This window comes from Rhinopithecus bieti, unplaced genomic scaffold (genome assembly GCF_001698545.2).
Source record: "Rhinopithecus bieti isolate Rb0 unplaced genomic scaffold, ASM169854v2 scaffold_23236, whole genome shotgun sequence".
NCBI lineage: Eukaryota > Metazoa > Chordata > Mammalia > Primates > Cercopithecidae > Rhinopithecus > Rhinopithecus bieti.
The window spans coordinates 3,141,807-3,163,291 of record NW_016811820.1 but is presented as its reverse complement, the minus strand read 5'-3'; the positions used below and the strand labels follow the sequence as shown (position 1 = coordinate 3,163,291).

At 43.1% G+C, this 21,485-nt stretch overlaps 1 protein-coding gene across 1 annotated transcript in view; it reads right to left on the bottom strand.

Moving 5' to 3' along the window:
• AUTS2 (activator of transcription and developmental regulator AUTS2) overlaps nucleotides 1-21,485 on the bottom strand; it is a 1,233,574-nt gene that overhangs the window by 79,006 nt on the left and 1,133,083 nt on the right. The window contains 2 exon segments of the mRNA XM_017895186.1: nucleotides 18,792-18,824; nucleotides 18,827-18,842. Coding sequence (XP_017750675.1) covers nucleotides 18,792-18,824; nucleotides 18,827-18,842 — 49 coding nt within the window.

Sequence of the window (21,485 nt, the reverse complement as noted above, 5' to 3'; positions counted from 1 at the left end):
TTGTGCCACTGTACTCCAGTCTGGGTGACAGAGCGAAACCCAGTTTCTAAATAAATACAAGTGTCAAGACTTAAACAGTCCAAAAAAAAAAAAAAAAAAAAATGAACTCCACGGAGATTTCCAGCCATAACTACTATCACTTAAAATGCCTTTACAGATTTTCCAGTTTGATGTTTATTGATTAGAAATATACCTTTCCAATTCTATAAATCTCATTTGGTGGGAGGTTACATCTCAGTATCACATGAAATCTCCCATAAAACGAAGTAACTGAATACATGTAGCACACACTGTCAGCCTGCTACCCATGGTGCTGTACCGAACCGCTCCTCGAGTTTTCCCAGGCTGGAACTGCATCGCCAGGATCTTCCACCCCAGATATACTTCAAACAGGTCAGGCTGAATGAGAAGCTGTGTTGTCAATAAGAGACTTTTTTTTTTTTTTTTGAGACGAAGTTTTTTTTTTTTTTTTTGAGACGAAGTCTCGCTCTGTCGCCCAGACTGGAGTGCAGCGGCACAATCTCTGCTCACTGTAAGCTCCGCCTCCTGGGTTCATACCATTCTCCTGCCTCAGCTTCTTTTTAGTAGGGACGGGGTTTCACCATGTTAGTCAGGATGGTCTCAATCTCCTGACCTCGTGATCCACCAGCCTCGGCCTCCCAAAGTGCTGGGATTAGAGGCGTGAGCCACCCGCGCCCGGCCTTTAACAAGAGACATTTTTAAATTCACCAAACCGAAGCCCCCGATCCTCTTTATGCTGGGCTGGTGTAAGAGAAAGGGCAAATGACAGGAGATGACAAGAACTCACTGTCACTTACCAGTCACCAGTGTTCTCACAGGTGACTGACCAACCTGGCTAGGCTGCTTTATGAATCAAATAAATCAGCAGGTGAAAATCCGTGGCACGCTGTAGGCACTCAATATATGTGGGCAGCCTCCCACTCCTTCCTTGAAAAATACCCAGTTGAGATCATCAGATTTTCGAATAATGCCAAATGGGTTTATCAGACCAAGCATGATTCAGGCTTTTGCCTACTTTCTTGAATCAAGTCACTTAGATTCTCAGGTGATAACCTAAATTCCAAAGCTTGGAATCACTTTTAGGATGTTATGTTTTAATTCATTTAGGTTCAACAGACATTACAAAGCACCCTGTGGGTCACCATGGGTAGGGTAGGGGTTGAGTTCAGAGAAAAGGGGAAGAGGACATCTACAACTTCAATAAAAGACAGGCAGGCAGTGGGCGTGGTGGTCATGCCTGTAATCGCAGCACTTTGGGAGGGCAGGGCAGGTGGATCGCTTGAGGTCAGGGGTTAGAGACCAGCCTGGCTGACATGGTGAAACCTCATCTCTACTAAAAATACAAAAATTAGCTGGGTGTGGTGGTGTGCGCCTGTAATCCCAGCTACTTGGGAGGCCGAAGCAGAAGAATCGCTTGAGCCCAGGCGGCGAAGGTTGCAGTGAGCTGAGATCATGCCAGTGCTACAGCCTGGGTGACAGAGGGAGACACCATCTTTAAAAAAAAAAAAAAAAAAAAAAGCCATAATGCAGGAAGTACCACAGGAAAGGTTCAAACCTTGGGAAGCTAGGAGGGCTTCCTGGAGGATGTGGCATTTGAACAGAGCTATGAAGGGCAGGTATGACTAAATTCACACACACTTAAGCTTGTATGAGCTCATTTGACGATGTTGTTCTTGCAGTAGCTTTCTAATTTTAAGATATTTTGTCCCTCCAATTGATAAACACAATGCATGTAAGAAAAGCTCAACACACTGCAAGCATAGGTTAGATTTATTGTAAGAAAAATGCAGAGAAATGTTCAGACTTATTAATAAACTCCTGGTAGAGCACCAACTTTTTGCTCTGAAAATGTGCAATTAAAAGGAGAGAATTGAGAATTTTCTTTTCCTTGTATTATATTTGAGTGTAACCAAAGAGCTCTAGTTGATGAGGGAAAGAGCCATTGTACCGAAGAATTTCAGCCAATAAATGTGGAATAATGTTGCAAGAGTCACCCTCTGCCATCTCTAATGAATTACTGCATCAGGCAAGCATCATCAACAGATGAGACCATTAGATAAAAGCTTGATGGGGAACATGCCAATGTAAGTATCAGGTTGCCACAATCTAAACTTACTGAATAATTTTGACATCACTAAAACTGGGACACCCAGACACTGTGTGTTCCCAGATGTGAGGCAACATGAGGTTCATTAAAATGCCTATGAAGTTTTCTTTCCAAAAAGTCTAACCTGAATCTAATCAAAGCTCTAGGGCCAACTTCTATTTACAGGAAATACAAGGGACAGAGGAACAAGCTAAATGACACCGCAAGGACTCCAGAATGTGGGGCAGTCTTCAGGACAGCTGACCTGGTTTCTGCAACAAGTCAATGACTTGAAAAGAATGGGAAGCTGGGGAGGGTGGAGCACTCTAGATTTAAGAAACACAGTATGTGTGCCTGCTTGTATCCTGATGTGAACAGATCATGTAAAATGACCCCTTGTGGGACAATCATGGAGATGAGATCATGGATGGGTATATTCCTCAGATGACACTGAGGAATTATTGCATATTTAGTTACTGTGATAACAGCATGTTATTTTTAAAGAAATTTTTTTTTTTTTTTTTTTTTTTTGGAGATGGAGTCTTGCTCTGTCACCCAGGCTGGAGTGCAGCAGCATGATCTTGGCTCACTACAACCTCCGTCTCCTGGGTTCACGCCATTCTCCTGCCTCAGCCTCCCAAGTAGCTGGGACTACAGGCGCCCGCCACCACGCCCGGCTAATTTTTTGTATTTTAGTAGAGACCGGGTTTCACCGTGTTAGCCAGGATGGTCTTGATCTCCTGACCTCGTGATCTGCCCACCTCGGCCTCCCAAAGTCCTGGGATTACAGGCTTGAGCCACCACGCCCGGCCTGGAAATGTTCTTTTTTATAGCTGTGCACTAAAGTACGTAGTGGTAAAATGGTATGTTGTCGGAGACATGCTTTAAAATATTTCAGCAATAAAGAAAAAAAAAAGGTGGACATCATCCTATCCAGTCTATCACCTAAAAATAATTGTGGAAAAGTCTTGATAAATATGAATCTAGGTAATGGGTATATCTGGGGTTCATTTCTACATTTTCTATATTAAATTAGGGTTGAAAATTTTCATTTTGTAAAAAGCTCCTGATTGATGATAAAACTGAATTCACTTTCATGTGTCAATTTCATCTAACATGTAAAGATACATTTCACACCTTTGAGTGGTATGATATTCCCTATTGAAAATATTCCCTATTGAAAAAGGCATTTAAATTTAACCCATGTAAATCACACAGTGCTCTTAAGGGACTGGAAACATCAGTATCACCTGCTTACTTGAAATGTAAGTTCTGGAGCCCTAGCCCAGACACACTGAATCATAAATCACTGGAGGTGGGGCCCCGGCAAGCTGTATCTTTTTTTTTTTTTGAGACAGAGTCTTGCTCTGTTGCCCAGGCTGGAGTGCAGTGACACAGTCTTGGCTCACTGCAAGCTCTCCCTCCCGAGTTCACGCCATTCTCCTGCCTCAGCCTCCCGAGTAGCTGGGACTACAGGCGCCCGCCACCACGCCCGGCTAATTTTTTTGTATTTTTAGTAGAGACGTGGTTTCACCATGTTAGCCAGGATGGTCTCCATCTCCTGACCTCGTGATCCGCCTGCCTCGGCCTCCCAAAGTCCTGGGATTACAGGCGTGAGCCCCCGCGCCCAGCCGGCAAGCTGTACCTTAACAAGTCCTCTAGCTAATTTTGCTGCAGGCTAAAGTTTGAGAACCACTACTTTAACACAACTAGTTTTGGAAGATTCCTATTCCTGAAGAACAACTGAAAAAGCTTTACTATTTAGGTAACTTACTGAAACTTCTTACAGTTTTACATTTTTGGGGAAACCTCAATTTACGTGTTAGTTTTATGGCCTTAAAACTGTAATATTCAATACGGAAGAAAAAAAGATTTCAAAACCCTGCTGCCCATTGTTCTACAATCCTGGATAATGCAGTTTAAAACAGAATTCACACAGTACTTTGTTTACAAAAGAGTTAGTGGGAATCACGGCACATTTGCCCAGTATGTGTGTATGTTCTGTGCTGTGATAGCCCTTCACACAGATGGCAGGCCAGCACTGGTGATGCAGCACCTGCCAAGAAGGAACTCGATGGAACAGTTTGTCTTTGAGAAGCGGTTGAGCAAGTTAGCTCAGCTGGTTACAGCATAACATTGGCCCAAGGTCACGGTTTCAAACTCTAGTCAGATGAGCAGAGCCCTAAGCACAGGCCTAGCATCTGTCACAACCACGCTAAACACCAGGAGGCCTGTTCACAAGGCTATAGAGAGTGGAAGGATTGGAAATGGTAGGTGCAGGGTCACTTTGAACAGATCAGGTGAAGTTTATATTTAAAAACAAACAAACAAAACAAAACAAAACAAAAAACCCAGGAGGCTGAAGCAGGAGAAGTGCCTGAGCCCGGGAGACAGAGGTTGCAGTGAACCGAGATCCTGCCACTGCACTCCAGTCTGGCCGACAGAGTGAGACTCTGCCTCAAAAAAAAAAAAAAAAAAAAAAAAAAAAAAGACCGCCCAACTAAGAACAGACCCTGTGATAGAGCATGATTTCACCCAGCGATTCTGTGAATCATCTGAGCATTTACAAAACCTCACTGCCAAAATGTTCTTCCTTGTTTCTAGACCAGAGTTGTCTGCATTAGAACTAACTGGAAGGCTTGTAAAAACAGAGTTCTGACTCTACCCCCAGAGTTTCCATTTCTGTAGGTTTCGGGTGAGGCAGGGATCCTGCATGGCTAACAACCACTCAGAGGATGCAGATATTGCTGATGCAGACTTTGAGAACCACTGGTCTAGACCCAGTTCTGCACTGAATTTCATCTAACCCATTCCATTTCACGGTGAGTTCCTTATCGGCAGAAACCTTGCCTTTTCCATACTCTATAATAAGCATTGTGCCCAGAAACCCAATCCCTGACATATCAAGATGTGGAGGAGGCTGGGCATGGTGGCTCACGCCTGTGATCCTAGTACTTTGGGAGGCCTAGGTGGGCAGGTCATTTTGAGCTCAGGAGTTCAAGCCCAGCCTGGGCAACATGGTGAAACCCTGTCTCTGCAAAAAAATACAAAAGTGAGCCAGGCATGGTGACTTGTGCCTGTAGTCCTAGCTTACTTGGCAGGCTGAGGCTGGAGGATGGGTTGCAGTGAGCGGAGATTGCACCACTGCACTCCAGCCTGGGCGACAGAGTGAGACCCTGTCTCAAAAAAAAGGAAAGAAAAAGAAAAAGAAAAGATGTGGAGGGAACAGAGTGAAAACGCAAACATCCTTTAAGCATGTTGGGTTGTATTTCTGTAGCCCTCTCTCAGATGAACCCTAAAGAGGTAACAGAGAAGATGAGTGGGGAGTGAGTAAAGGGGCACGCCAAGAGAGTGTGTTCTTAGGCCAGTTTTTGCGAGGGTCGCCGGTACTTGGGACTCCTCTCTGAAATCTGGCCCCACCTACTGCCAAACACAGCCTCTTGCATGGCTCCTGTCCTCCCCCCTGTAGGATGTCAGTTGTTCACCTGTATGGAAATGACAGCCGCTTGTCATGGTCTACATGAGAGGCCTCACTTGCAGCAGTAACTAGCATGCCATTTCCAAAGCTGTCATTCTCTGGTGTCAGCACAACTCACTGTTCAAAGATTTGCTCTGACATGAACCAGGCAGCGCCGTGACTGTTATTGCCGTGGACTCTTCTGTGCTTCGACACCGATGGCAGCTGCTTGGCGCCCAGGGTTTGTTTCACCCAATTATTTGTTTGTCACTTGGAAGCCCAGGATGTCGAGCAGGTATTGTGGAGGTATTTTTGGCAGAAGCAGAAAGCATAATGAGGCCCTCAGGTGAAGGTCTATTTTGTCAGTTAGGTGCTAGGATGATGTGCAGCCCTAGAAGCAATTAGGATATTTGAATAAGATAAGATACCTGGCGGGATGCTGAGAGGGATCGCAAAGTCGGCCTTAACTTTTAAAATGCCAAAAAAAAAAAAAAAAAAAAAAAAAAAAAAAAAAAAAAAAAAAAAAAGAACATTCGCAGTAGGCAGTTTTCAAGTTTATCCTGGAGCTAATACAGAAGGTGGAGGTGTAAAGCTGTCTTCCCTCAACCTGGAGGGTCCTGAGAAGGAAAAAAGGCACAAATCAGGCATGAGCCTGACCTGAAGGTGTGCTCTAGGGGGGTGAGGCCGTGGCCAAACAGGGGTAACAGGTTGTTACGGGGTCATGTGGTCAAATATCAGTTATTCCTGGCAGGCGAGACCAGTGAGGAAATGGCAAGTCATCCTTTACCAGTTATTCTCAAGCTGCCTCTTTGCGACCGGAGTTCCTCTTCCCGTGGGGGTAGAAACCAAACTGATTTGATGTCTAACATCTTGGGAAGAGGTCATTACATAGGGCCATGTGGCCCCTACAGCCAACTGCACAAAACAAAACCACAAAATGTAGTTTGTCATCTAATATTCCACCAGAGCACACTGCTCCAAATCCAGGAATTTGTTTTTCTAAGCTTCTTGCCGTCTCGTCTGTGACGTTCCTCCTTTCTCCAGTTCTCAGTCTCAGAAAGTGAGGAGCACAGTCCAGACAAGTGGAATTCTCCCAAGGAACACATTATGGACTTGGTAACAATCAAATTAGCTCAGCCCCTCCCTCCTTAAATCCATTCATGATTTTGGTGTGTGCCACCTCTAAAACCCAACTTCCCCCCAAAGACACAAAAAGACTGCGAATCAAGTTACAAACCAACAAACAGCAAATGAAGCACTGAGTGAATGAAGCTGCCATTATTATCACCTTCTAGCAAAAGAAACGTAGGAAGTCAGATTGCTTCGGTCAAAAAGACCTAGATGAACTTGAAGTACCAGAACTCTGATGAAATGCCTGTGAGTCTGTGACAGCTGAAGACAGATGGGAGGGTGGTGACATTCTTTCGATTATCTACAATGGCCCATGCAAGCCTCGTTTCAATTCGCGGTGGTAAAATGAGTCATCTCACAGAAAAAGAAGCTGCCTGGCAGTTGCCCCTGGGGTGCTCCTGAGCACTTTCTCTGGTATCTCACCCCTGCCCCCACCCTCATCTAACCTGCAGCAATCCCTGCCTAGGAAGTGGTCCAAATGACAGTCATTCCACTTGAGAAGTCAAGTACAAAGGAACCCTAAGTACTTATATATACAGTGGGGTTTTATAAACATTTACTGAGCAGATAAATCATCTCTTTTAACAGCACCCAAGATGCAGGCAAGCGGAGAAGGAGAACTCTGTATTGTTACTCTTATTCTGGAGGTTAATACCATAATACCTTAACAGCTGGTATTCAAATTGTGGCCACTGTCTTTTCTACTCCTCTCTGGCACCGGGACTCAATCCCCTCTTACCTTTAAGAGCTTGCTTACACAGGTGCAATCTCTTGAAGAGAGAGGCTTATATTTCTGTTCACAAGTTCAGGACTGAAGTCCTGGTATCGGCTACAAGGCACTACTGCTTTCGAATGCTAAGTGTTCAGGATCTCATTCACAGTTAGCAGGGAAAATGTGTGCCCTCTGCAGAAGCGTCAGGTTCTCAGAGGCCCTAAAAGATATATGTAAATATTTTTCCAGACAGAATCTTGCTCTGTTGCCCAGGCTGGAGTGTGGTAGCGCTATCTCCACTCACTGCAACCTCCACCTCCTGGGCTCAAGCCATTCTCGTGCCTCAGTCTCCCGAGCAGCTGGGATTACAGGCGTGTGCCACCATGCCCACCTCACTTTTGTATTTTTAGTAGAGACAGGGTTTTGCCATGTTGGCCAGGCTGGTCTCCAACTCCTGACCTCAAGTGATTTGCCCGCCTCGGCCTCCCAAAGTGCTGGGATTACAGGCGTGAGCCACCGTGCTGGCTGGCCCTAGAATACTTCTAACACAAACTTTGGTCTTTAGATTCACAAGGAGTCTTGGAGGCCACTCCCTAGTTTCTCATGATACCCATGAGAAAAGCAAGTCAAATGGAGTGATCTCAACTTTACAAATAGTCTTGCTCAGGCTTGAGTTATGGGGCTTCCCTCCTGCCACCTCCTTGCGGCAGGCCAACCTGGTAAGAATTTAAACAACAAGGCCGGGCGCGGTGGCTCACGCCTGTAATCCCAGCGCTTTGGGAGGCCGAGGCGAGCAGATCACGAGGTCAGGCGTTCAAGACCAGCCTGGTCAACGTGGTGAAACCCCATCTCTACTAAAAATACAAAAAATTAGCCAGGCGTGGTGGCGGGCACCTGTAATCCCAGCTACTCGGGAGGCTGAGGCAGGAGAATCGCTTGAACCTGGGAGGCGGAGGTTGCAGTGAGCCAAGACGGCGCCACTGCACTCCAGCCTGGGCAACAAGGAGAGACTGGGTCTCAAAAAAAGGGTTTAAACAAAATCTAACTGAAGAAACATTTAAAAAGTGGACTCTATTGATAGGTGACGTACAGATCTTTATGGCACTGCCAAAAACCTTTGCAATAGCTTAATTAACACATTTGACAATAGCATCAATTTTTAAAATGGAAAACTCGAAGGGGCAGGTTTTAGTCTAATGACGAGCATAAGCTGGCAGATTCTGGGGCTCTCTAAATGGGAGACATAATTCTGCAGTTTGAGGGTTGGTCTATTTTTGGTCTGCTGACCCTTCAGGGCTCACCTCAGATCAGCTTTTCCACCTAAGAAAGTCTTAAGGCTATTTTTTTTTTTTTTTAAATTAGTGACTTTGCTATTATAGCACTTGAAAAGTCTACTTTTACATTTCAAAATACATTTAAACTATTTTACTCTTCCAGTCAGATGCGTGTCATCTATTATTCAGTGTTGCTACCTCCAGAGCCTGTTCCATGGTTGGGGCTCAATAACATGTGAAGGAAAAGAATTAGTTTCAATATGGCTTCTACCTTAAGCCAATTGAAGGAATATAAATGGAATCACCGCTGATGTCATTTATTTACCAGCTGACCAATCTGCTTTCAGAAGAAGACTCCTTGTCAAACTAAACTTTATGGATAAAGCAGCCTTCACAGAAGCCCAAGAGGTCCTGCGGAGGAGCTGGGTTTTCGGGGAGAGGAGCTTTACTACGGAAACTCCTTTCCCTGCTATAAAGAGAGAATGAGAAAATGATGTAATCTTGGCTAAAATTAGGTTTTAGTGTTACTCTGCTGAGAGATGTGAAAGGTGATAGATAAGAGGGGGAAAATGTTTTCCAAGTGGCTTTTAAAGGCATCCAAATATAACTGCCTCCCACATCAGTCTATTAACGGGCACACTTGAGACATTTCCCTCTTCAAAAGGACTCTTAGAAAAGCAATGATGTGCTCTCAGCCTCCTTCTTTAGAAGACAAGGTTTACGAGGGTCAGAGACGCAGATCGGAGCCCACAGAACGCCATTCCCTGTTAACAGCATCCTCCCCAGCACAGATTTGGGCTTTGTGCTTATGTCATCGGTTGCTAGGGAAATGCCCCTGCTTGAAATTCCTAAATCATTTCTAATAAAATCTAGCTGAAAACTAAAGATCAGTTCACACAAAGGCACAAGAATGGGCATGGAAGAGTGAGGAAACTGGAGATGCCTTAAGCTGAGCCCCGCTGCGCTGCAGTAACTATGGCGCCTTTGGCCACAGGTGATGGGATAATGGTTGACATCCTGGAGAAGTCCTGAATGAGAACCTCCAGGACCTTATGTTTTATGAGACGATGAAATACTTTGGGAAGGTATGGGAGGAAAAGCCCTAGGGAAGTCCTTGTTGGGGGTTCCTGCCAGTGTCTTCCCATAGAACCCAGTTTCCCCCAATCCGAATTTTTACCATCCTGTTGTGTATCTCCCTCAGGAAGGACAGAGATCCTCTTCCTTTCTATTCTCTGCCATATCCCCAGAGCCCAGCACAGTATGACTGCTATGAGCACATGTCTGGGAGTCAGCTGGACCGAGCTCCACCACTTACTAGCTGCATGACCTTGGACAAGTTGCCTAATTTCTGAGCCTCAGTTTACTCATTTAAAAAATGAGTGAATTACATATAAAGTGAACAATACCTAGCAAAAAGAAAAGTCCTCAATAAATGCTAGCTATTCATAACTAACTTCAGTTTCCCTGCCTATAAAATGGAGATGCTATTTCTAAAATTCTCTTCTAAATAAGAGCTGCTATGAAGATTAGGGGATAGAACGTATGTAAAATACTTAGCCCACTGTATAATTAGATCAAAATATGGTACAAGGTAGGCTAAGCACTTTCTATACATTGCCTCACTTCATCCTCACAAGAGCTCCATGAGATGGGTTTGGTTATTCCCACTTTACAGAAGGAAAAATTGGTTCTAAGGTGTTTTAAGTAGCCCAAAGTTCCACAGCTAGTGTCTTCAAAGCAGTGGGATTCAAAGCAGTGTCTGTGAGAATATTAAATCCAAAGCCCATGTTCAAAGTAACCATGACAATGCATACTATTTTGCAGTAAAGTTGTATAGCCATCATGCTTCCTCGGGTTAATTATGCAGAGTCTAAACAGCTGGCCGGTCCAACAATTATTCTTTGCAAATCATTGAAGTCATTTCTGCACTCTGGGGCAACTTCTCCATAAGTCACTCAAAGCCAGCAATAAGTTAACCAAGTAAACAATAAGAAAGCAATTAATTTCTTGACAACGTATCAGATCTAACTTAATATAAACTCCTACCAAATGGCTATTAGGCTACCAGGTCTCTAACAGAAAAGCCTACTGAGATCATCATCAGAGCTATGTAAGCCACCCTCCATTCCGTCTGCATTAACACAGTAAGAGACAACAGCTCCTGATTTGTCAGATTTCTGGAATGGGCCTGTAGCAGATAGCATCACCAGTGCAGTGTTTGCTTTCTCTTCCTTCCAAGGCCCACCCCTGTGGATTCCTCTTCTCTTGTGCTCCTCCCTGTGGGAGTTTACTTTCTACTCCACTGATGGCAGGCTCGGTCATGTGACTTGTTCTGGCCAATGAGATTGTTAGAAATGCCACACCCACATCCAAGTGGAGGCATTCCCTGCTTCTGTCTTTGCTCTTTTCCCCTTTACTCGAAGAATAACCACGATGGGGACTGCTCCTTTGGCCTGGATCCTAGAACAAAGACAAGGAAAGCTGCGGCTGATTGGCAGATGACACCTAACATGAGACTTTAGTTATTGTAGGACTCTGAGCTATTTTGTTACTGCAGCAAAATGTGACAAAGCAGACTCACAGAGACCTGATGACTTGATGCAGAAGAGCAAAGACATCTGTCAGGATCCAGCATGTACTGGTGTGGTAGTGTATACCAGGAAATGCTTTATAACAGAAACTGCACATGGGACAAGGTGGCCCTTCACCCCAAGCCATACCAGTGGCAGAATACTTTTTCCCAACTCTCGCATTCAGTTCATGCTGAGAGGCTCGTTCGGATGGAAAATTCTGCACATAAGATGCACACAGACCTGACAGAGCACCCCATGAGGGATTGGCAGAGCACCCCATGAGGGATTGGCTTCTTCCACTCCCATCCAAGGGCTTTAAGGGTTGATGAGAAATCATTTGTAGGAGGAGAACCAGAGGCCCAGCTCCTATGCCCAACTTTCCTCTTGGAGGTAAAATGAATCTCCACTTTCTGGGCCACTTCACAGAATCACAGCAGGCCTCAGAATGCACTCTCCCAGTAAGTCCAGGCAAGCTCAGCTCATGGCAGGAGTCAAGTTCTGTGGGTGGAGGAGGCGGAGGGGGGAAAAAAGAGAGTGGAACAGCCACTTCTGAGTTCAGGAGAGTCTGGAATCTCCTTGGTGAATTCACGACATGGATCTTCAATAGACAGCTGTTTCTACTTTTTAAAAGCACAGACTAGGCAAGTAGGTAAAATACTTTGATGTTAGCTCCAGGCTAAATAAAAGACAGCTGAGTAAAAGTTCAGGCACCATGAAATTAATAAAATCACTGTTGCACTCGTTCCACCAGAGGTTCGGGAAGAAAGTGGTAAAAATCCGCAATGCACGGAGTGGATTACTCGAGTGGAAACCAATCATTTTCTCCACTGAAGTATTCTGGCATTTCCTTATACGGTACAGTCACTGGATTCATAATTCACCAAAGGTGCTTCCTGAGACTGAGCTTTCGGAGTAATTGAGACAAATTCTGTTAAATAAATTCCAGACGAGAGTGTATTTGACTTATGCACAGGAAAGGAAAAGAATTCTTATGTAAGCTGCAAAACAATAGAGTTTTATCTTATCTGAGGAACGTATTGCTGCTTGCCTGTGTGTATTTTACTGCCAAAATAAAATAAATTGAATCAGCTCACACATGATAACATGCTCTTTCCTAACTCATACTAATTGCTTGGCTAATTGATGTTTGTTGAACTTTCTCCATTTCATTGAGTGATTAGGTACAAAGCTAACAGTTGACATCTGTAGGCGCTTAACTGGCGTCTGTAATTACTGTTAATGTTAAATAATTGTTAGTTAATTGGAGTGGTAACTGACTGAATGGAATCCAGATTGTGAAGCAAAAAGAAACCTAGTTAAATAAACATACATTTTCAGAGAAAACAACATTTTTCTGCAGTTGTCAGAAACTAGAAATAATCCAGAGGCCACGGGCTAGCCACGGGCTTCCTCCATTCAGGAACCCTCCTGTCTGGGGTTGGCCCACGTGACTGAGCCCTTTGTCACTCAACTGTCATTAGACTCTACAGAACCGATCTGATATTTTTCACTTCCAATTGTCTATCATGAATGCGTATTACTTTCTGAGACAACCAAATACTAACTACATCATTAACTACACAAAACACTAACTATGAATGGATTGAAGAGAGGCTGATGAACATTCAAGCTTTTTGGTCAATATTGCCAAGGATAGAGAAAACTCTTTCAAAGGACAGCAGTAATCGCCCAGTATAAGTCAAGGGCTTTCCACTGAGCTCAAAAGTAACCAGAGTGATGTTTGAACATCTGACTAAAAGAATGGAATGGGTTACACTGTAATCTATGCCTCCTCCATCACAGGGGCACTCAGGATGGAAAAGTGGCAGCTGTCAAAGTTCTACCCAAAAGGCATCATCAAGATCACTTTGAATGCCTGGGATTTTTCACCCAGTTCACAATTCCAGTGATGGGATCCAGTATCCCAGGATACACCACCACATGCATTCTCGGCAAAAGATCAGTTCGGCAAAAGCAACTATTGGAAAAATGGTGGGAGACACTTTCCTGCAACATGGAATATTTTTTGACTTTACTGGTGGTTTCACACTAACAGTACAAGGCATCTGTTTCCAAGAAGGCTCAAGGGATGATTCTATACAACAAATTCTCTGCTTCTATAGGAAGGTCAATTTCCATAACAAAAGGAGCTGATTGCATGCTATTTGCAGTATGGAGTAGGAGGAGGGACTGAACTACTCACAACTCCTTTGTCTCTTGCATCAAGCACCAATTACCCTTAAATACTACTTAACTCTCCAGACATCTCTATCTCCTAAAACTCAAGAAAAGCTCTGAAATAGTACAAAGAAGGTCCAGAGGGAGAAAACTAAATGAGTGATGGTCTAACTTTCCCTTATGTGGAATTTAAGGCATGATAAAAACAAAACTAATTTACAGAGGCTGAAACTGGCACAGTTTGCTCTTGTGCACATCCGGAATGCACTTTACATCATGTCCTCCCTACGACTAAACCCGAGACCCTAGGAGGAATTGTAAAATGGTCTCCATATGTTCATTATGAAGGGATTTTAAACTCTAAACGAAATTTTTTTCTTAAGAAAGCTATTCCACAGTCAACTGCATTATTTTCATGCTCAGAATTATTTCATGGAAAGGGCTTTCTTTCCTTTCTTTCTTTTTTTTTGAAATGGTGTCTCACACCATCACCCCGGCTATAGTGGCACAATCAGGGCTCACTGCAGCTCCTGGGCTCAAGTGATCCTCTCACCTCACCCTCCCAAGTAGCTGAGACTACAAATACATGCTACCAACCCCAGCTGGATTTTTGGAATTTCAGTAGAGATGAGGTCTTGCTATATTGCCCAGGCTGGTTTTGAACTCCTGAGCTGAAGCAATCCTCCTGCCTCAGCCTCCCAAAAGTTGTGGGATTACATGTGTGAGCGACCATGCTCAGCGGGAATGCGTTTTTCTTAAAAGTCAACGGTGACCTTGATGGCAATATGACTTTTACCTTTCTGTCACCAAACCAAGAAAATCCCTTGTGTCTAAACCTAAAGAATAAGGTCCTATGGTTGCCATTGAAGAATTAGGTACCTGGTTACTAAGCCAGCAGTGTCGCTGGGTAACTTGTTTCTTACCTCATCTCCTCAGATTTCAGGCAATTTTTAAGCTAGGTCTTCTTTCTACAATGCTGATAGAACCGTACCGCCAAAAATATCCAAAGGCTCCACTAACCTAAAGGCTCCAATCTCATCTGTATTCCACTGGAAATTCTCAGTGCAAAACCAACCCCAAGAAGAGGCCGGGTGTGTTCCACTAACAGGCCTGGGAGAGACTGGGAGAGGAAAAGCAGTCCTGGTCAGAGAGGGCTCCAGGTGGCCAGACTGTTGCATCTGGTGCTCTTCTTGGTGAGTGTCCACTAGAATCTCCCAGGCTGATGGAGGTGAGGTGGGGTCCTGCCTATGAGGGTGAGCAGCTGCTCTGCTGCTGTTCACATTTCAGGAGACACTGGGTGCTCACAGTAGAAAGAAGCAGAATGAGGGGCCTCATTCCCCGCTGGAGGAAATCCATGCCCTCAAGTCATTCAGAAATGCCCATTTAGCTGGGCACAGCTCCCTGATGGCTAACTCAGGGGGCTTTTCCCCAGGAGGACCCAGTTCTTCAACTTGAGACAAAGTTGAAGGAAGAAGAAGGGGTGAGAAAGTCACGGGGTAAAATACACCATGGTGCCCCTCTCACTGTCTATCCATGACTTGACTTGTCATCGTCTATCTATGACTTATCTTGGTTACCGGCTAAATCCTGGGAAGGAGGGCTCTGAACCAAGGAGGCAGCGATTCAGGGATTTTTCTCTTCCCCTAACCTAGCCCATGGCCACACGCCAGGACTGGCATCCTAGAAACAGAGGGCTGCACAGAACTCCTGACACCCTACTAGTGTTCTCTTTCCTCCCAGACAGGCTTCCCTTTTTTTCTTTCCTCCTCAAGCAGCTCTGCTCTGGAGCAATCCAAGAGTTTTAGGAAAGATTCATTATGTTGGCAGGATAATTGTGTGCAGCAAAGAAGAACTCATTTTCTGCACTTTTGTCTACAGACCAAACTGGTGACACCACCAAGGATCTATAGTAGGCAAGAGAGGATAATAAATACTGGCCATGTTGAATAGACTGAAAGTTCCTTTTTAGAATAAATACCCCAGATTTTGGGGTACCGGTCCTGTTGCTCCTACAGCATTTCAATCAACTAAACAGGGACACTAAGTCTCTCTCTGTGCCTCTGTCTCACTGGGAAAATTAATTTTTTCTTTGGCAGATGGTTGAGTCACAAAGACAGAAGGATTCATAAAATTCACATGAACATCCTGTAAACATTTAAACACATAAAGATTAAATACAGCAACCATGACCTTGATTAAAGTTAAACTGTTTTTTGTGTCTACAATGCTAAGCCCTGCTGAATGCCACACCCCTTTCGAAATGCTCAGGCCTCATTGGGCAAGTTGTGTGTACATGCAAGCACGTGCTGTTTGATTAACTTGTTTTAAAGCAGGGAATAAAAGGCATCAGAAGAAAGCGACCATTTGGAACACCTAAACACAAAAATCTCTATTAAACTGGATGGCGTCTACAACATAGGGAAAGTCAAAATAAAATCAATGAACAAAAGTGATACAAAATATACTCACTGTACCCACTCTGTTTCAACTCCTGCCCCTTCCCAATTAATTGTTTTATCCCCACCAGAGATGCTGGCCCAGGAACAGGTTTCGTTATGATTGAAAATCTTGACCTAAAGATAGTAAATGACTTATTCAAGCTCACGAGCTGACTGCTGGGCCTCCAGCCATGGCCCCTGTTGCCTCTGCCTGAGCTTCATCTCCACACTGTGCAGCCCAACATCAAGGCTGTGCCCCCCCAATCCCCACCACAATCAGCTTGTGAGATTAGCACTGCCCTCCCACAGTGAAATTTTATGGACCAAATCTGCCTGCCACCAGGCTCAGCAGCATAATCTTACCAGCAGCTTAAAGCCACGCTCCTGTGAGGCCAGAATACTGCCAGCCTCTTGAGAGGGAGAGGTGATGTGTAACTTTAAACATCTGGAGGTGGAGGGATACACATGTCAGCTCCCCTGTACTCCGGTTAGATTGTCCCATAAGCTGGGGCTTTGAAGACTTCCCCAGTTGTGTTTGTTACCTGGTGTAAATTTGCCCTTTCTTACGATGCTTTTTATTGCTCTTGGCTAAAGTTACTGGACAAAGACAGGAGACCTGACTTTCAGGCACGCAAGCCGCCTTACAGGAAAACTTGAACTTGATGTGCATGAAGCTGACAGTTCCTTGAAGGCCTTGTCAGCCATCCATCCTGTAAACACTGCGACTACCCGGAGTAAAAACAGACCCAAAACCACAAGCCTATAACAAGACTCTGCACCTGTCCTGAAGCAATTATTGACATTATCACTACACAATGAATCCCTTTTTGAAGTTGTTTTCCTGATATTTAGCAGCCTGAATACTAATCCCCTTAACAAAACTGTCCCCGATGCTTTCCCCCTCCGCACCCCCCTTAATCTCTTTCTCCCCAGGGAGGAAGGGGGTGCTGGATACCAGTAAGTCTACTTTGCACCACCTGGATTCACACTGATTCCGTCTCTTGTCATTCATGTTACCAACAGGAATTAGCATAAGGCATTAAGGGGAAACTCTGGAGGAGAAAAGAAAGGCCATTCTGATGGAAATAAGGGGCAAAGGAATAATCTGCCATCAACTAAAATGCTTATTTGTGTATGGTTTCCCAAGCAAAGCTTAGAAAAAGCCTATGTTGATTTTAGTGTACACAAAGAAACCTTAATCCTTTCAAGGCAACTAAATCACCCCCAGAAAAGCAGCTCAGAAGAAAGGCACCCTGTTGGGGGAGGGCTATTCACAACCAAATAGATGCCACAAATCACACTCTGTAAGTAAACAAAAATAAGAATGTGGGAAACGTTTGATTGGAAAAGGAAAGAAAGGGGGGAAAGAACCAGAGGGAAGAGGCAAAGGCGAGCTGTTCATCCGCCCTGAAGAGAGTCTTTCAGGGCAATGGTGGCCAAAGTGCAGGTCCTGGAGCCGACTCTTATTTTAGGGCCAGATCCCAGAAAGGGGAAATACATTCCAAAGCTTTTAGTAGCGAATCAGCAGAAGACAGACACAGTCACATGTGGCAGAGGTCCTGGGGAGTGGCAGAGGTCCTGGGGAGTGGCAGAGGTCCTGGGGGGCCGCAGAAACGAAGAAGCCCTGCCTTTGGTGACCTGCCCTCTACCCCAATCTCCCTCTCCCATCACCCTCCTTTCTCACAAGGAAACACCAAGTGGTAGACAATGGTGCATTTTTACCCACGAGCACTGTATGCTATGAATGGCACATCTTCTTTTATTGGGCTTTTAGCATTATGGATAACACATTTACACAAACTTTCAGTCCATCAAAAAATATGATGAAATATAAAACTGGAATACCCCATTAGGCAATAAAAAAAGATAAAATTCAATATGACAGTAATTCTGGGAGTAACAGCAATCACATACACCTCAAGGGAACTCTAAACATAATGTACTATTTAAAATTGCAATTGGTTCAAATTCTAAAATAATCTGGGAGCTCAAAATAACTGCACTTGGAAATGTCTTACTAACCAGCTAGCAAAAATGCTAGCCAAGGCAACTACAGAAGGCTGAAATGGTCTCAAATTTCACTTTGTGAAGGCCCAAGTCTGTTCAAGTGTTACCAAGTGTCGTCTATGTAACACAGAAAGAGATTATCATAGAAAGCACATCTTTACTGAGCAATTATCATACCAGCCCCTAAATCAGGCTCGATAGTGGAAAGGGGAAGATTAAATACTTTATATGGTTTGTACCTTTCAAATTATACACCTTTCAGAGCCCGTGATTAGAGACTCCCCTAAATTTCATTATTTCCAACAATACTGCTAACAAATGAAAACTGCGCAGAAACCTATTGGCAATGATTTAAGGTTAGTTTTCCCTTAATGTACTGCTGTATCATTAGCCTCTCTTACTCTAGATTGTGGTTTGGAAGAAATTAATGGGATAATGCATATTTCAGTTCTGCCCTCTTGCTCGTTTATTAACTTTACAGAAAGCCCACAGCAGAGTAAGGCTTGGTTTATGACCATAATACTGTGAATTCTAAACATCCACTGATTACTAGAGTCTGCATCGCACATCAGCTATTTATATTTCTCCTACTGCTGGGTAGTTGATAAGTAACAATAAAGTTCAGGCATTTTGAGAACTATTCTTCTCTAGTACAGCTTTCTATATTAAAGTCACACAGTAGTAGTGATTAGTCAAATCTATTTAAATAGGGACTCAATGTATTCTTTTAAAATAAACTGGTTGTTAATGCATCACAAAGTATGCAGACTTTCATCTCAAGCAAAAACACAAAACATCAACAGTAGCTTCAGAATTAAAAGAGAAAGATCACTCTGGCTCTTCTTTCTTCCTAGGCAATGACAATGAAAGTAACATAAAATAAACCATTACTCAGGAGAATGAATGGGTCTTACCTTTGTTTACAATAACAGTGTTGAAGAGTTTTCAGAGCTGGCATCCGATGCCTGAAAACAAGAAGGGGAAAAAACGCATTATTATTGTCATTAATATTGTCATCACCATCAACATTCCCATTATTTTAAATCAATTTACTACATTTTACAAAAGCCTAGCAGGGAAGCAGCAATGTCCCCAAATCATCCATAAGGTGGTGCTAGTTGACTGCCTGAGAGAGACCTGCAGTGCAGCTACTTGCTGGGGGGAAAAAATCAGATTTTAAAAATGTGTCCTTATTAGACACATTATCTGTGCAAAACATATTTCTATGAGATGGTACACAAAGCAATTCAGCTCATTCACATGATTTTGCAATTTCGTTGACAGATCATTATTTTGGAAATGGTATGCTTTTCATGGTATTTGCAGACATGCCTATTTTTCAATTTTCTTTCACAAATCAGAAATGCCTATTATTTAACACTAAGCTTTTCCTCACTAAAAACTGTAAGCCAACACTGCCAGAAATTAATTTTTTTAAAAGATTCATCTGATGACTCCAAGATCCCTGTCCCTTCCAGTAACCAAACGACCTTGGTGTTCAAAAAGACGCAAGCCGTCCTGCCCAAAAACCCGACCACTATGCGTGCCACCAGCATTATTTCCTTTCCAGTTTCTAGAGAACATGTCTGCTAATTATTACAGTGGCTCGAGGAAGGTGAAATAAGCCTGTTTAAACAGTAAAACTAAAGCCAATTTAAATCATACACTAATGTTCTGGAAAATAAACATGGAAGTCGCTTTGAAGGAAAATGCTGTAATGTTTCAGAAGCACTGAGTATTTCTAGAACTTGAAAATTAAAAATTAAGCATCTCCACTACATAATGTGAGGATATATCTGTATTTAAAGTTATAATGGCCAAGCTATATTTGTGGTTTTTGCTACATAACCCTTGTGAGAAATCACTCATCTTTCACACTTGATAAACAGAGATGCATATTCTGAGAAAGCAAAAGCCTAGAATGTTGAATAACTATGGAAAAGGAAATATAGGAAATAGGGGGAGTGGGAATTCTGAAGCACAGCATATTTGGACTCTGGGGCTAGCTTTTACGGACAAAGAGGATATTCAATTTAGTCCTTCCATGTAATACTGACAAAGATGAAATATTCCTGTGTACATCTGGGGGACATGTTCTAGTTCTCAATGCAAGTGATACAGAAAGATAAAATATTTTATTAAGACTGTTTTCGCTTTAATTCTAACATTTCTTTTATGGGGGTGTTCATATGATTAACAAATCCAGACACAAATGAATGTATGTGCAAAACAAACATTGAAGTGCACACATTTATACATGCAGTTTACCATAAACCCTAGATAGATTTTTTCCTATTTTGCAGGAATAATGAAAAATACAGAGGGCCTTCCTGATATCTTAAACTACACATAACAGTACCTTTACATAAAACAAACTGTCAAAAAAAAAAAAAAAAAAAAATTTAATGGGGAGAAACAAGTTATACCTAGATCAAGAATAACGAGTTATAAAGACAAAAATTACATGATGATGCTATACTGAAATATTAAGTGAGATTTCTAGCAATGTGAGTTTCCCAGCTAAAAACTCAAGATATGTGTATTTTACCATCCTTTCATGAAAAAGTGTTTCTTAGAACGGGTTGGAATTCCTTTTGAATGTAAATTCACGTTAAATTCATGGCTTACAAAATTAATGAATTGATATAAGGGAAAAAACAAGTCTGTGTATTAAAGTGTTTTACCAAACTGACATAACCTTTGAAAATTCTGGGATTACCTATTAAAGTGAGTCTAATTGGCCCCAAGAAATATAAAAACAAATTACTGTCTCTGAATGCAAAAAGCATAAACAGGGAAAGGAAATGGTTCCTGACCAAGTTTTTATTTGCACTTGGTGTGTGTGTGCGTGTGTGTTCGAGTGAAAAGGACAGAAGCTGTGGGTGAACAGGCCTTTTGCTTCTGCCACCTTTGTCAGCTCCACATGGGATTCACAAAGAGACACTTACGTGATCCTAATGTCTGAACCAAACTTAAGGATGTCATTATTATGACGCCGACCAGTAAGTTATTAAGGAAGTAAGTCTGACCGGATATTCAGAGAGGCTTAGGAGTGTATCTTCGACTAAAAGCTTTCTGAGCCCTTACTTGGCTGATACAAGTCACAAGGCTGGACCACCATGCCTCTTGCAACTGGGAAACGGGGTGCTTCAGAAAGGCCTCCACAGAAAAACAACCGAAAGATGACCACTGCAAAGGGGCTCTGGTTGATCGTGAAAACATTCTGGATCCCTTCTCTCTCCTATCCAGGTGGTTACAACTATGGCCGACCACTGTCCTAATAAGTCAGAAAAGAGCTTCTTAGCCAAAATCTTCAGGGGAAACGACACGAGTACCCTCTCCTTTTCCTCAATGAACTTTCTTTTTACTTAGGGTTTTAGAGCATTTGTACAAATGATTTCGTTCCTTGGGTCTTAATCTTGGGGATGTTCATTATTTTCCTTGCTTTCAGAAAATAGTCTGCATTTCCTTCTATTACCTGGACCATTTTCCTGGCTTTTGTTTTCTTTAATTATTATTCAAATGGAAAAGCGGAGAGCCCAGAATGAACCGACGAATTGAGCTCTTCCTTCTCTCTAACAGGGGCACCTCCATCCACTACAGACTTG